The 16,456-nt window shown below is 41.1% G+C and overlaps 1 protein-coding gene across 1 annotated transcript in view; it reads right to left on the bottom strand.

The window, feature by feature from the left end:
- Positions 1-16,456, bottom strand: part of LOC309672160 (vitellogenin-1-like) — a gene marked incomplete at its 5' end in the record, with an annotated part of 42,951 nt that overhangs the window by 10,637 nt on the left and 15,858 nt on the right. The window contains 12 exons of the mRNA XM_082483585.1: positions 647-889; positions 1,735-1,788; positions 1,875-2,786; positions 3,433-3,602; positions 4,466-4,685; positions 6,263-6,407; positions 11,494-11,679; positions 11,787-11,880; positions 11,969-12,158; positions 12,420-12,539; positions 12,626-12,727; positions 12,809-12,933. Of these exons, the coding sequence (XP_082339711.1) occupies positions 647-889; positions 1,735-1,788; positions 1,875-2,786; positions 3,433-3,602; positions 4,466-4,685; positions 6,263-6,407; positions 11,494-11,679; positions 11,787-11,880; positions 11,969-12,158; positions 12,420-12,539; positions 12,626-12,727; positions 12,809-12,933 (2,561 nt within the window). The remainder of the gene's footprint in view (positions 1-646; positions 890-1,734; positions 1,789-1,874; positions 2,787-3,432; positions 3,603-4,465; positions 4,686-6,262; positions 6,408-11,493; positions 11,680-11,786; positions 11,881-11,968; positions 12,159-12,419; positions 12,540-12,625; positions 12,728-12,808; positions 12,934-16,456) is intronic.

Here is a 16,456-nt window from a genome sequence, read left to right as displayed (position 1 = left end):
CGCCTGCATTTGCAGAGCTATTTGTTCTATTATTATGTAGATACCTTTACTGAGTACAATTATAGATACTAAGTGTGTAATAAAGATAAAGATGATCTGTGCTTAATGGGACTTTACATTTACTGATCAGTAATGACCGTGGAGAGTCTGATTTTAGTTATACTCTGCATGTGCTCATGACCTCGGGTCTACATCTTAAAATAATTAGGCCGACAAGTTAAAAAAATAATCTTTAAATAAAACCTACTTATTTCTTCCCCACTTTAACCTTAATGCAATCTATTTTGCATTTTAGGCTTTCATAGGAAAAAGAGAATTCTTTCCCCTTTGACTTCCAACCCCATCGCCTTAAATGTTTATAATTTCCAAACTCTGGCTTTCACATACTGCAAACACATTTAGAAATGAAGGAAAATATACCCAAGAAACCAGCAAAAAAAACCAACCTCAAAGACAAGGGAATTTGGAAAAAAAATGTTTTCGTGGAGGGAAAATATCTCAACTTGACTTTCCATTTACAAACTTGACCTGCAGCGTACTTCCTGAGCCTAAACCCCGCAGCTGGTTCGAGTGCCACCACATCTACAGCTGCTGCTCAGCAGCCAGCAAAGCCCGGCTGCTCTTTGTACCACGCAGGTGGCGGTACCTCGCGCGTCTGTCTGGAACCGCGGCTGTGGTGGATGCTGACTCCTCTGCTCACGTGGCTCCTCCTTGAGCTGTGGCCAGCATCCTCTCCATGGTGGTGGCTGCTGCTGCTGCTGCTGCTGGTGGTGCCGCTGCGGTGATTGCTCCTCCTGCTGCTGCTGCCACTGCTGCTGCTGTTGCTGTGGCTGCTTCCCGACTCAGAGGAAGATGACGATGAGCTGCTTGATACCTTCCGATCTGAGTGCTAGGAAACAAAAATGGCATGGCCTCTCGTTTTACAGTGCAGACATCAAAAACAGAGCTATCAGCCTCCCTCTCTAGGTGACAGACAGACTTAGATATATCTAGAGTGTTATTTTTATTATCATATGCAGGCACGAAATGTGTTGGGTAGGAATGTGCCTCGGATCCGCCCGGACCTCTCTGCTGATAGGAAGGCTGTGTAAACAGTGATTGCGCATGGCAACATCACATTGTCCAGGTCTAATGTTAGGGAAAATAAAAACTGACACTTAATAAGTGGTCAAACATATCCGTATTTTTTAGAAATAAAAAAGAGATTACAATTCAATTAAAAACACTGTAAATCATCTTCCTCTTTCATAGGCAAGGATTATAATAACTTTACAGGTAACACCTACAAAAGCCACAACATTATTATCTTTCTAATATATACTTAAAATATCTCTGTGCAATAATGCATACTAAACCTGATTTCTGATACAATCCACATATATGATGATTCTGCTATGATTGCCTAAAAACCGCGGACGCAGCTATTCCTATTGGACGATAATGCTGTTTTGTAATTACCCCATGGTCTTTATTAACTTAACGTTGGCTGCATTGTACAGCATCTAGCCCAAAAGTGTCCTAACCAACATTTGGGGATTGCAAGTGCTGCAACAAAAGAAGGACGTAGTATAATAGTCAGCATTTTAGTAACCAATATGCTTATTTTGGCCATTGTCAATGTTGATATTGGACAGTACGGAACGCTCAAGTGAAACGAACCAAAGCCCTTCAGTAATATGCTTGATCATATCAACTGCAACCACCAGGGAATGTGCACTTGAATTAGGGACCTACCCGATGGACGTGAGCAGACCTGAAACGGAGCCGGTATACTTTTGGAAGGTGATATACCTGTAAAATTCCAAAAGAAGTTATTACCTACAGCTCAGTAAGGATCACCTCCTAGCACAAGTCAAAGCATTAGAGAATTTTACCCATTCCGGAGAAACGTCGTAACCACTGTGGCTGTTAAATTGGGAATCGACATGTTTTGTTTCAGTTTGTCTGTCATGTTTGCTGCGGCGATGGGAAGCCCCAACGCTTTCACTGCTGCTGCTGATGCCACTGCTGGTGCTTCCACTGCTACTGCTGCTGCTCTGTGATTTACGCTTCTGCTCGCGGACTCTTTGCTCTCCTTCGGCAGCGCTGGCATGTGGAAATGATGCGGTCTTGGACTGCTTCTTAGCCTTATGCTTTATACCAGATGCTTTGCTGCTGCTGCTGCTGCTGCTGCTGCCACCGCTGCTGCCTTTGCTGCTGCTACTACTGCTTCTGCTGCTGCCCTTACCGCTGTTACTCCTGCTTTTGCTGTTACTATTGCTGCTACCGCTGCTGCCCTTGCTGCCGCTGCTGCTGCTGTCTTTGCTACTGCTGCTGTCCTCGCTGCTGCTGCCTTTGCTGCTGCTACTACTGCTACTGCTTTTGCTACTGCTACTACTGCTTTTGCTGCTACTGCTACTGTTACTCCTACTGCTTTTGCTGCTACTGCTACCACTACTGCTGCTACTACTGCTTTTGCTGCTACTACTGCTGCTTTTGCTGCTACTACTACCACTACTGCTGCTGCTACTACTGCTTTTGCTGCTGCTACTACTGCTGCTGCTGCTGCTGCTGCCGCTACTGCTACTGCTGCTGCCGCTACTGCTACTGCTGCTACCGTCGCTGTCCCCAAAGGGGTAGAATTGTTTTCCTTTGACTTTGGACCGTCTTGCTTTCAGATTTGTCTGGGTGCCTCCCTGTGATGCTCCGTTGTCAGAGTCGCTGCTGGAGGGGCTGCTCGTTGTACTCTCCGCACTTCCACTGGTGCTGCTGGCACTGGACGATGAGCTTCTGGATTTTCTTGTCCCCTAGTCAATGGTACCATTGGAAAACAAAATTATTTTTGTTCTGTGTTCCTGCAGAAGGCTGTGAGTAAAATCAGATACAGAGAGGTATGCATCTCTCTGCTGCTTTAGAAGACAAGATGTAGGCCTGACGGCATTCTTGCAGTACATCACAATCAGCCTTACTCATAGTCATGTGTTAAAACCACACGTAAGCAGATCAATACCCCAAACTCTTTTGTGATAATGAATATGTGTAGAAATTGTGGATCATACAATGACGTGTAACTAATATTGGTAATGACGGTGCTGTAGCTGTGACTACTTCAGGGCCATTTGTGTAGGTAGGTGTCATACCTTTTTGCTACAGTTGCAGTACTTGGAAAGAGCAGACTACCTTTTGGGCACACAATGGCTATTTTGCATCTTACAAGGGATTTTCAGAAAAAACTATAAAACCGCCCTGTTCTTTCCAATGTCCTTCACCTGCAGAAGAGATGAATGGAAACAAAAGACCTGCAGAAAGACTTGTCTACCCAAAAGCCTGTCTTTATTTTCCAATTTTTGTATACCATCTAAACAAAGGAGGCTACTTAAAATAAGAAATAGAAATAACTAAGCCTTGTGTAATGTCTCCCACAAATCTAGAGGTGGAGTTTTACAGCAGTACCTGGTCATCAGTATCATCAAGTATTTTCTTCACTCTTTTAATTACTTCTTTCTTGGAAGACACTTGTGCCTCTGGATCTTCAAATGTTACTAGACGTACCATTTTCGTAGGAGCTTGGTCTCCTGCTTGAATTGTGACTTGTATTTTTTCAATAGGTGCCTCCGTGTAAACTGAAATTGCACAACAATTAGTATTACTGTTAGTATTAGCAACTAAATAATAGAACAGGCCAAGTTTTGCTATAGTTTATTTAGCCATTCTTCCCCAATCAAAAATATAAGTGCTCATTGATTATTTTTGGTATTTAGCAACTTTGTTAAAAAATTTCTGTAATAGCTGAAGAGCACAATAGGAATAACCAAATTTTCAAATATTAACGCGATACTAGATTCTTTTCAAGTCAATAAACTGAATGATCAGCAGATTTAAGTCAAGTGAATTGGTTTGCTTAACTAAATAACACTATGGGACAGCGAATTAGACACCGGAAAGGAATTGAGGCTCACCTCTTGAATTGTAAAGAATGGTCCAATGGTTAGGCCATTAGATTGATGCTTAGGAGACCTAGATTCAGTGGCCTGCTGTGCTTTCACTTCTTATGATCATGGATTAAGACATTAAGGACTAGATCATGGCAGGGTTAATCCATAATTCCCTTTTAGAGTCTGGGTTTTTAGAGTGTAGCTACAGGACACTGCATCAGATCTGCTGCCCATGTCCAATTGCTCTGTGCTTGCATCCCAAATCCAATGATTCAGGATGCATCAGACACGCTCTGCAGGCACAGATCAGCTCTGCTTGACGCTGGCCATGCTGAGTGGCATTGCTGGGAGCTGGGAAATTGCTGCTCAGACGAGTGGGGGAGAAAGGGATTCCTGCTGCAATACTGGCAGGCCTGGTAGGTCTAATGGTGGTTTAAATCGTACTTAAGGTACGAAAGATGTAGATGTACATATACTAATATGAATGTGTATATACACGCACTCCTACCCACTCACCCATTACTCGTTTTTTTGGGCATGGTTGCGTTTACCTGGCTTGAAGCTCAACCTAAGGGCATGCTCTCCAACTAGGTAATAAAGAGGCACGTTTTTGATAAATCCCGCATGCACGCTTTTCCTCTCAATGCACACTTGAATCCCAAAGGTACTTGCATTGGAGCACATGGACTGAAAAAATGGCTCTTTTCGGGAAGAGGAGTGTCCAAAGGAAAAGGAATTTCCCGATGAAACATCTTCTGCAGACTGTCTGTCCTGTTAGACAATACACATGACAAGTTAAACTGGACAACAGTGAGAGGAATACTTGCATGTTAGGAGTCCTGTTTCAGCCATAATTACATGTATTCTGCAGGACAAATTAACCAGTTTATTTGTGATAGGAAGGCCATGACATATAACAACTTGGTTTTCAATCGGACAAAATTACCAACCGAATGGCTTGATTAGACTGTCCAGAGTAAAAAGAGCTTCAGGCTATAAGAATGGAAAATTATATCACAAATCAATTCCAAATATTTAATTTTGTTTTCCTGGAGTATTAGACAGTGTTAACAGGTTCTTGATAAATCTGAGTGTGCTCTAGAGTGACTGGAGTTCTTTCCTTTGATTTACGACTGGGTCAAACAACAGAACCTTCATCTAAGTCCACGAAAATTCTGTCTCAGGTCAGGTCTGACATGAATGCGAGACTATAGCAACTAGATGGTCAAAGCATATCAGATGTTAGAAATTTACACTCAAAACTATGTCATTTACGTGTGCCGAACAACGCTTGCAGAAGAACAAATTACAATTAATTAAAATTAGAATCAAATCCATGAAATGTAAACTATGATTTCCTGGAGCAACGAAGCAAATAGCTGAAGACACGTAATAATAAGCTTTCGTTTCACATGTAATATGGGTTTGCAATTAATTTTGTACTCAGTTTATCATGTCTCACAAGATTCCAAACTTTTATGAACACCACTGAAAAACTGGAATTTTAACGCTAATCTTTTCTTTCCAAAGGAAATTCTAATAATACTGGGAAATGCTCCAGTTAGTGCCATTTTTCAGTTTCTGTTAATTTAAGAATAACTGTGGAGTGCTGAGTTTTCCAGGAGGGCAGCACAGGGGCACAAAGCAGAAGAACTTTGCTTGTTCCAGGATATTGGACACTGCTCTCACTGACGGTACGTTTACCTATTTTCTTCATAGGAAAGTGCTGTACTCATCCTCTGTTCATCTCTTATTTTATCTGAAAACCCTTCAGAGTTGCAGGAGAACAATGAAACCAGAACAGGACAGTGTATTTTGCACCTCTGTCAGTCTTTCACTGAATGAATTGTCACGACGATGCTTTCGCAATGCTGCCCATCACAGAAAGCCTGTACTGGCTTTTATGGAAAACTGTAGCACAGGAAGTCATTTGATTTCACACCATCCATCCTTGAATCAGGATACTTGTAAGCATTAAATTCAGCTCTACAAGTTGAGCAATGGAGCATCTTGTGGAACATTTGTGGCTGCCCCAGGAACGTGATGCTTGCGTAATGGTTGCAAAGTATTTGAAAGATTTTGGGCCTATCCTGTAGATGGCAGTGTAAAATTAATTACCAAAGAAAATGCTTTTGCTTTTGAAAAAGTGTTGCAAGTCTGATGTATTACGGTCCAGATTTTAAAATAATGTTCCTATAGGGCTATTTGTGTTATTACACTGAACCTGACTTATTTTGAGCAAAGCAGCATTGGTCAGAAATGAATTGTACATTTTCCTATGGAGAAAAGAAATGGTTTCCCACTGATTAAAAGCCCAAAAAAGAATAGGTAGACGCTACATCATTTACCCTGATGTTATCAGTCTCGCCTGACGCAGAATCTGAATCGAAGGACATTTTCATTATGTCAGGCACTGCTTCAGGTAGAAGAACTGGAGTCATCTTACTAGCAGCCAAATCCCCAATATTTCGTGTAACAGCAAATGTCTTAGACCTGCAGAATAAACATTAGAGGAAGCCTGTATTGATAAAGCACTGCTGAGGAAAAGAACTGAATAATGCCTTGTAGCACGTTCTCAGCAACAAGTATCATAGCTTGCAAATTGCTTTGCAGATATTTACAGCATCTTTCCTCTTAGTTGTATTTTCAAGGACTGCTAAGAGTGAATAAAGGCATGGACCAATCTCAGGGGCAGATAGCTCAGTTAGGCTTTTCGAATCATGCGTACAGGTTAAAAGCACTGCAGTTGATGGGATCTCTGTATGCCTACCACCTTGAAGAACAGCCCACTTAGAAGTCTGGCTGAGGTTTACATTATTAATTTTTTGAGCCTCCTATCTTGATCTTCTGGACTTTTAAATTTTTAACCTCATCTTCTGTGTGGTCACTGCTAATCCGAGTTCTCATATCCTTTGACATTATATTTGGGAAAATAGTGCCGTAACTTCAAAAAATAACTTGGGGACTGGTGGCTACTGAATGCCGATTCCTGTGCAAATTTTGTGAAAGCCGAATTATAGAAAGGAGGCTGAAATCATCAAAGTCAGTGTCTCCAGCTTGATCTAAATTCACCGGTACTCATCGTTGGCCATGGCTTGGCAAGACATCACAGGGAGATGTGTAGGAAGGTTAAGAGCCTATTTAAGTAAATGTGTTCAGTACATTGTTTCCAGTGTTGTGGACTCTATGGGTGTTAGTCAGGATCCAGGATGAGTGATAAAAGGTGCAGCATGAGACTGAGACTCTCACAGCTAAATATCCTGACCATCTGGCTCCATACCCCACTTTCTTCATGGAAGTTGCTACAGTGCTGTGATAACTATGAGAAACATCCTGAATGCTGAACGCTTTTGAGAGATGAAAACCTATTTCCCTCATCGACAAGCCTTGCGCTAACTCTACCTTATTAGCTGTTTAGCAGCACTAACATTCCGCTCAAAATTCCCCATGTGCTGTTTCTCAAGTACGAAGTTGATCTGCTTGCCCAGGGGCTTTTGTGGTCTGCCGACGGAGGTGGCCTTTGTGACAGTGAATGGAAAGATGGTCTGCAAAATGGTCTCTATTTTAATACGGTCCACCCTGTACTAGCCTGAGCAATTCCAATCTAACCTATTTGAAAGATGAATCTGTATTCATTTGATAGCCCTCTCTTCCTCTTGAAGGCTCCTACCGTGCTGTGTGCACTGTAAAGCACACAATTGCTCTTCATGTGGAACACCTCAATAAAACCCGTGTCACCTGTGGGCTTTGTTTTCTTTTCCATCTCTCTCTTTTTTTAGATAAGGACATGACAGCAACGCTCCACGCTGGGTGATAGGAGAACCTTGAAGAATGGAATCTGATATAAAATATTCTCCCTAACAAGCTGAGGGGATAAAAGAAAATACAAATCAACTTGCATTTCAGATGGCTCATCTGGGCACAGGGACAAAAAGGGAAATGGCTTTTATTTTAATCCCATTCAATAATTCAAATGACCACTGAACTGCAGGCTGGGTCTCCAAGCAGAAAGCCCTGGGGTTTCTTTTCCAATTTTTTTTTAGTATTTTTTATGCCAATAGTCTACTCCTGCCACCTAATGAAAGTGGAGGATCGATTCCTCCCTGTTGAGCGCAGAGAGCCGACAAATGTAGCTGCATCACAGGTGACACATGTCAATGTCTGCAGAATCACACGGCACAGTAAAAATAGGCTACAAGAGCCAGCTCTGGTGCTTTAACAAGAAAAACAGTCACAAAGAAGGCCTAAAGCTATGGTATGAAAGAATCTGTTCTCTCTGATCCCACACAAGGGAGAAAAAATAAAAAGGAGATTTTCCAATATGTATTAGTGTATTTTTTGGATAAGAGAAGAAGCTGTGCTATAGTATAAGCCAAATTCACTGCAGGGGTAAGGGACAAGCAATTCAGCTGTGTTGGGCCCGCTGATGTTTCGGTGAGTGTGGCCTTCCACGCATCCCTAACATGGGGACAGAAGAGCTTGATGTCTGTTTAAAACAAAAAAAAAAACAACAAAAAAAAGAAAAACTATTTTTCCAGGTTTTAAAGCACAGCATGACATCGCATCTAAATAAATGAGAAGGAAGAGACAACCCTCCAACCAGAGCGTTAGCTCTGTTTCTGCTGTGGTGAAATCAAAACTTCTGCCTTTCCTACGCACCATCCGTCTGACCTTGGTGCAAAGGTGTTATAAAAACAGAGACTCGGAGCGCCTGTTAGTTCCCTTCTCTGTCCCCAAACGCACGGTGCTGCCTCGCGAGCTCACAGCGTACGCTGGCTCTTCTGCCTTTTCTGCTACACGTGCTGTATACATGTCGCACAGAGTGCTGTAATTTCATAATTCTTCTTATAAATAAGATGCCCATGTGAAGCAATTTCTGCTTATCCTACAGTTAAAACAAGCAAAAAAGCCCCGCGATACCAGCTCTATTCAAGATTATGTGTATACTCCAGTAGCCTGTCATTATGAATGTGGGATAGATTTGCAAAGTGCATTCTCTGGCAGCACTCCATATTTATACTTTAATCACAGGGCTCTAATTTTCCCTGAAATTTATTTGATTTTTACTTCTTCCTGTAAATTTTGTTGAAAAGTATGTTTAAGTAGCCATCTGTAGTATACTAAATAATTATGTTAATAGAGCCTTAAAAATAACTATTATTTTTAATTAAATTTAACTTTGATAGGGTTGAATTGAAACACATGCTATATATTCTCTCCATGGTATGATTAATTATTTTGCTCTGATTTTTGCTATAAAGAAAGTCGAGTCTGTAACGTGCCGATTTGTCTTGGGAATGCAATCTCTCTATCACCAAAGCTTTCATTATTTTTTTCGTCGGAGTCTGCGATTGCTCACCTGAGTTTCTCTTCAGCTCCTGTAAATTTATATAAATCCCACAGCTGTGACAGGTTATAACCTGTACGGTGTGCAGGATATAACTGAACTTAGCGCTATTGAAGACTTTTTGCTTCCTGCGTCTGGATGTGAGAGATGAAGGGGAAAATAATATCACATCCTGACTAGCTTTAATGACACGATACTATAGACGGTAACCCACTGACCATCAAGACAAAGTGTCCGATACTAAAATATTTTGAACAGAGCTCACAAACAAATGAAAGAGCAACAGCTTCCTAGAGCCATTTCTTTAAACGGGGAATTTAAAGTTAAAAAGGGAAGGCGTCAGAACATCTCTAAAATATTGAATTCTATAGGTTCTTTATTGTGGATGTATGCAAAAGGAAGAGAAAGTCTATGTGAAACTAAAAGTTTTGACTCGTTCTATATAGAATAGATATGTATCCTTTCTCTCTCTCTCCTGTCTGCTTGTTTCTCTTCATACCTTTAAGATTTTACTTTGCTTGTTCTTTGACCTCCTCAGTGATGTGATTCAACGCTACATTCTCTAGTTATTGCTTTGCCTTCACTTGCACTCATTGCGGTTTCATTGCTGTTTCATTGCTCTGTGTGATTTCCACTGACCATTTGTTTTGTAACAGTGAACAGGAATACTTTTTGGAGAAAAATTGATGGTGCTAAAAGTTAGCTAGTGAGTATTAGCTTTCTCATACACTTGGCATTATAGAGCCATTTCCCACTGACTACTTCATTTTATAAATGATAATGCTGCAGGGTCTAGCGCAGGGCTTGGGCTGGAACTCAGGGGCTCCTCCGCTCTAATCCCCTGCCTCCGATACTGACTTTATGTTTTCTGGCAATGCACTTAACCCTTTTTGTGTCTGATTTGATTTCCCCTTAAGTCAAACGAGGAAAATATTTTTTTATTTTGCTTCGCAGGGAGGATCCTTCTGCTAACATTTTTAGCTCCGCTTGAGGCTCTAAACCCCATACCAGCATCCAGTACTCTCATTTCAGCTCGGCATCCTTATTGAGTTCATTAATATCTGCCTCACCCTCTCCAACAGTGAGAGCTAGTGAGAGCAGGTGCCTGCTGTCCCTGATGACCTTGGGAACGGACTGTCTTGGTCTTCACAAGAACGTGAACAAAACTTTTGTTCTGTGTCGCCCCAGCAGCTTGTACACAGCTAACGGACGCTCTATGAACTGCTGAAACGCTCCCGCCACTGCATGGAGAACCTGACTACAGCCACGTTTTATGGAGCAGAGGAAGCATCTCAGCGATGAGGATGTGATGTCAGATGCCGAATAGGATGGTCTGTGACCATTGAAGGGCAAGCGAGAATAATGATAGCCTCTGTGGTGGCTAAACTGAGAGACCTGCAGAGCTTCTCTGGGCCAGCAGCCATGAGTGCTAATTGCAGCTGGATCGAGCGACTGAGCTCTTTTGTTACGGCTGTATTCCTAGAGCAGAAACTTGTTAACATTTCTGCAGATTGTATAATAGCTGATTTCTTTTGTCAGTGACGCTTTTTCCTTTGTGATGAATTTTCAGCTTGTCTTTCTCAGTATTTTTTCATGTGTGTGTGAAAGTTTTCTAAGCTTTGGTCTACTGCTTTGATTGCTTGGACATACTCTTTCTGTTTCCTCCCTCTCTTTGTGCTTGTATTTCCATCTGTTTTCATTTGTTTGGCATCTGGCTACAATAGTTTTCCAGAGTGTATTGTAATTGCATGCACTGATAATAAATCAACCAGACCTAACAGGCAAGAAAACCAAATGGCAGCCACAGGGAAACAAGGTAAAAACACAAGAAACACCAAGTCCTCTATGCTTCAAGGCATCAAATGCAAATATATATGGGTTCTGTGTTATAACTGATAGGATTCAGCTGGCTTACGTCTTACCTAGTGTCTCCAGTCCAAATATATGTATTGGGATTGAAATTTTATGCCATGTGTGTTTCAAATAGCTTATGGGTCTTAAGAACTGAAAAATATTCCTAAAGGGGGTTATCAGGGGAAGACCACAGGAAGTAAAGTGTATTTTCAAGCAAAGCTTTGGTACATGTCATTTCATTTAAATTAAATAAACCACACCGATCATTGTCAGTTACCCAAGCTGCCAGTCAAAGGCAAGATCCCTAAGCGAATGTGCTGTTTTGTTTGGAAAGACTCTGCATTGCTACGTAGAAAGATAATGAGTGCTATGTCTTACCTTACAGTAATTATGTTAGTCTCATCTTTACATGGTGGAATTTCAATCTTGATATTTTTGTCCTTCATATTGACAGTGGCAACAACGTTCACAGGTACGTGAGCGTTCATTTTGGTGTGTGCTTCCAGCCCTGCCTGGACCATATGTGTGTTGATTCCCATTACGAAGGTCATCTCCTTAGCCATGCTGAAAAGGTAGAATGAGGGTATAATTATGTTCATACAGCAGACAGCTCTTGAGATTTTATGGCCTCTGTCACTTGGAAATACGATTCTTTTATACTAAATATTTACCTTAGACTCATTTTGGATCGCAGCCTAACATTGGCATTCAGGAACTCAGTGAATCTGAAATCAGACTTTGGAGAAGGTGTAATCTGTGCTTGAACTATTAGAAAGAAAGCACAAAAAAAGTGTTAAAAATCCCCCCCAGTCCTGACAAGCATGTTTGCATTGCTCGTCTTGAACTACGTTACCATTTCCTGCAACTTTTGTGATAGAAGAGTAATAGAAGCTGGTCTCCATCGGGAACCCAGTGCAGGTAGGCACAATATGACGGATCTCAGAGGACAGTAAAGCTTTGGTCCACTGCCTCCCTACACCACTTTGGAGGCTACTGATTATTCTCCTTATCGAAGGGATTTTTTCATCAGGTCCATACCATGCCTGCAATTACAGAATTCAACTTGCGTAAATAAGCAGAACTTGAATATCATGATCTGCGTCATTAACTATGCCTCAGGAGAAAGTCTGCCAGCGATGATTATAGCTAATCCTGACCAAAGCTTGACCTTATTTGCCTTGACTAATACTAAAGCCAAAACCCCCTCTTGAATTAAAAAGTTGAAAAAAAAGGGAGAGAATGTGTGAAAGAAACAGTATGTTAAAGGTTTTGATGCTTGGGTGGGGGTGTTGTGGAAATGATACCTGCAATGCATTTTGGATAGCATTTTTATCAAGTCCACCAAAGAACAACTCCTGGCCAAACATCTTCAGGTAGCCCGATGCAAAAGGTTTGTCACTGGAGAATGCCTTCCAGTCAGAGAGCTGTGTGAGAAGAGGAAGAAAGTCTGATTCTTCATAACATTCGGGGAAGCAATACCTTAGAGATTTTCTTTTCCCTGAGAATTTACCGTTTTCAGGATTTCCTTGAAGTCATAGTCAGTCTCCCAGTCCCCATCAGGAGAGTAACCTTTAGCAAACATCTCCTGCAGTCCTTCAACTGCTATTCCCACCTGTGGGAAGAAGTGTAAATGCCAATGGGATGATGGTCATAAGAAGGGACAAGAGGGCAAATTGTTGGCAGACCCAATTACCTCCAAGGGATCAGCCACTCTTCCAAGGAAATGTGTCCGCAGCTGGGACACTGCCATTGTTGGAATTAAGCTGCCCGCATTATTCAAAACCAAATATTTAGCTGCCAGCCCACTCATAAGGAGCTCTGAAGAGAAACAGGGAGCAAAACACAGCACGGTTAGTTTTTAAAGCCACAGTCTGCAGATTGTATCAATTTACAAATTGCATAATTCAACTGATACAGCACGATATGACAAAGGCCAGAAAACCCAGCTATAAAACTGATGTTATAAACAGTCATAAACAGAATATTCTGCAGTTTTGAACTATTAATGGGCAAAATTACAAGCCCCCTGCTCATTGCATGGTGGTTATGCTATTTTCCAATTGCTCCTGTTATATCATTTACATCCGGTCAGATTCTGTAATGTCAGCTCATGAAATGCTTTTATGAGACATCATTTAGGGCAACTTGACAAAGGGGATCAGAAACGGAAACAGATCTGCCATCCTTTGCTAATAGTTTAGGGAAAGTGACATAGATGTCCTATAAGGACAGATGGTGAGGTGTAGATTGGTCTCTCAAATGACTCGGAGGCAATTTGATACGTCTAGTTCCAAATGCTGTAACTCCTTACACGAAATGCACTAATTCTTAAGGTAATCGTTAACTATTGAGTGAACTTCGAGCAAACATAATTTGTGCCTATTTATTTTCTCTATTTTATGTTTATCATCCATAATGATCTGATACAGATAATCAGCGCAGAGCGCAGTCGTGTATTCTTCCTGATCTTGGCACAGGTCTATACAGTCCTGTTTTTCTGAGTTAAAGTAATCCCAAGGCTTTTCTCAGTTCCCTTAGGTTTCAAGAGGAACAAGGCTGACATGGTACTTAGGCACCCCTGTTCTGCTTCCTTTCTTCCAACCCTCCTCTCTCTTCTCTTCCTAGACTAGTTGGAGGAGAGGGAAGTATTTTAGGAGTCCCTATGTTAAATTTCTGCTATCCTCATGTTAATAGGCACCATAAACTGATTAAATCCCAGCACCACCAGAAATCAGCTTTGGGAATCAAGTACGGCCAGGATAACTGCAGAGCCCTGGAAGATCTAGATCAACCATTTCAGTACCTGTAGAGAAATGTTTGATGAATTGTAGGATATATATTTTCAAGCATTATGAGAGGGAGTGAGTCTTTGACCTCTTTCCAGAAGAAGAACGCCTAAATTCTCATAAATTATTTAGACCAGATTTAAAGAAAGTATTATCACCTGGTTCACAAATCTAGTGTGTTATGAATACTCGTGCCCATATTACTTGTCTAGTGCCAGGCTCTGTGTTTCAGATAAACATCTCACTTGTGAGTCAACAACTTCCCACTCTCTTTTGAATCCATGTGTGCAGATTGGGGTCTGGATGGGGGGTCATTTACCCTCACTTATTCTTCACACTAAATGTTTTGTATCAGATTAACGGGACTGATTTTGATTTCTCATTTCTCAGGACAGATTCCAATTTCTTCATGTATTTGAGAAACAGTCTGTTGGAAAAGCAATCCACTTAGTCTGCTAAATCTGTATGAACTGGCATTTCATTACATCACCTTCACTCTTTTGCTGTATGAAGCTTTGGTGCTACCCAAAGCACTAGGCTCTATCTACCTACAACATACGTGGTTCAGTAACAGCTTCTACAATCAAAATTCAGGTATTTATGCCACCCCGCTGATCACAGAGGAATCAGTGGAGAATCTTCAACAGATAGCAAAGAGACATGACAAAAGCTCACATTTTAATGCTGATCTTATAGAAAATAGAAAGCAAAGTGATGCCAGACCGAGGCATTACTAATAAGCTAACTTGAGACTTGGAAATGTGAAAAATACTTTTTCTCTGATGAGCTTAGCCAAAACAGTCATAGGTGATACGTGGACTGAACATTACAATAAGACACAGTACTTTCCGTGAATTTGTTAAGGTGGTGGGTTTTTTTTTTTTGTGTGTTCTAATCTATGAAAACTGTTAGTTAAAAAATAACCCATGGTACCTACTGATACTTAATAAGAAGTGTTGCTCATAAATGATTAAATGATTATACAGAATTAATCGACTTGAAGAGAGCAGGGATATTTTCCATACCTCAGGCATTACATAGCTCTAATGCTCTAAGAAAATATTTACCAATGAAAAATCTTACTGACGTGGTCAGATGATGCACTGGAGCCACTTCACTGTGACAGTGTGATGGCACCTGCATATCTCTGACTAAAGTCTTAACCCAAGGAAGAGGAAAGAAAAATCAGTGATCAAAGACAGCAGTCTTTGCTACCTATGAACATTAGTATACATGTTTAATTATATGAATTTCTGCATATTAAGAGGCAGATTCTGTCAGTCCTCGCATCGAGCAGAACCTGGGTCATCCCTTTGATTATAGTAGCAGCGTATAGAGCATGAAGCGCTATTTGTGGTGGCCAAGTGTGACAGATTCCAGATTAGAGAGAGATTCAGCTGACATTACTGCCGGCCATTAAAAATTCAGCATCTAGCACCACAAAGATCTGTGATGCTGAGGGCACATTTTTGTTTTTAGCAAGGAAATAGGTACTGCATTACAGCCGTCACTATGGTAACTCCTCCAGAATGGACTTACGGAAACACATTTCATCTGTGGCTAGTGGAGACAAATCAAATCAGAAACCTGGAGGATGGATCCTCCTCCCACACCAGTGTAATAGAGGATTGACTTCATTTAGTTAACTGAGTTACCCAAATCTAAGATTAGCACGTGTGAGAGAAGGACCTTGCTACTTATTCTTCAGGATGAGAGGTTTAAAGGTTACATATGCATGGTAACCAAATTTCTGACATTGGTGTTCACCAAGGGGTAACAGCAATTGACTGACGTGCTGTATTTCCAGGCTACAGCCAGAACAAAGTCATCCGTTTCACACAGCCCTCTGCCAGCTACCCTCATGCGTACTGCACCCTTTTTTTCACACCGTGCAAAAATTCAGATAGCTTCATTTTAAAAGCAAAAACAAGAGGAGAAAACGAGTACCTAAAACTAGAAACACATATCTGCGTTATTACTGGAAAATGTATCTCTCCCTGAATGCATTTTAAATGGTACAAAAGCTCATACAGTACATATTGGTGGCTGTATTTCTTTGGGCACTCTCCGTCTCCCTCTCTGAGGCAGCAAGCATGTGTATCATATATTACTGAGGTTGTTGTGGTATGCATTATATTTATTTTTATTATAAAGCAGATTAAATGGTTATATAAAAATGTGAAACAGGAGCAGGGCAACTATAAGATCCACAAAAGTCTTTCAAACCACTCCCCCCCTCCAAAAAGAAGGCAAAAGTACTTGTGCACCTAGCACGGTGGATTTCAGATATTTCAGTGTCTCCTTTTCTGTTTGATTACTTTGAAAAGAATCTTTACATGTAGCAGTGAATAACAAAAGTGCTAAAAACATCCAAGTCCTCCGAGATAAACAGCATGTGTAGGGAGGCTGTGTTTGCAGATAAAATCTCCCTAGTCTGCCAGCTAAGCTACATATGCCAAATCACTGAGGCTGTCACGGTCATTTACATAGGTGAGTGGCTTAAAAAATCTCTACTGAGAAAAACAACATACATGGAAAAAGGAAATAGCTACATT

The sequence above is a fragment of the Vanellus vanellus genome, assembly GCF_965231255.1.
Source record: "Vanellus vanellus genome assembly, chromosome: 5".
Lineage (NCBI taxonomy): Eukaryota > Metazoa > Chordata > Aves > Charadriiformes > Charadriidae > Vanellus > Vanellus vanellus.
Note: the sequence above shows the minus strand (reverse complement) of the source record. Positions and strands in the feature narration are given on the sequence as shown.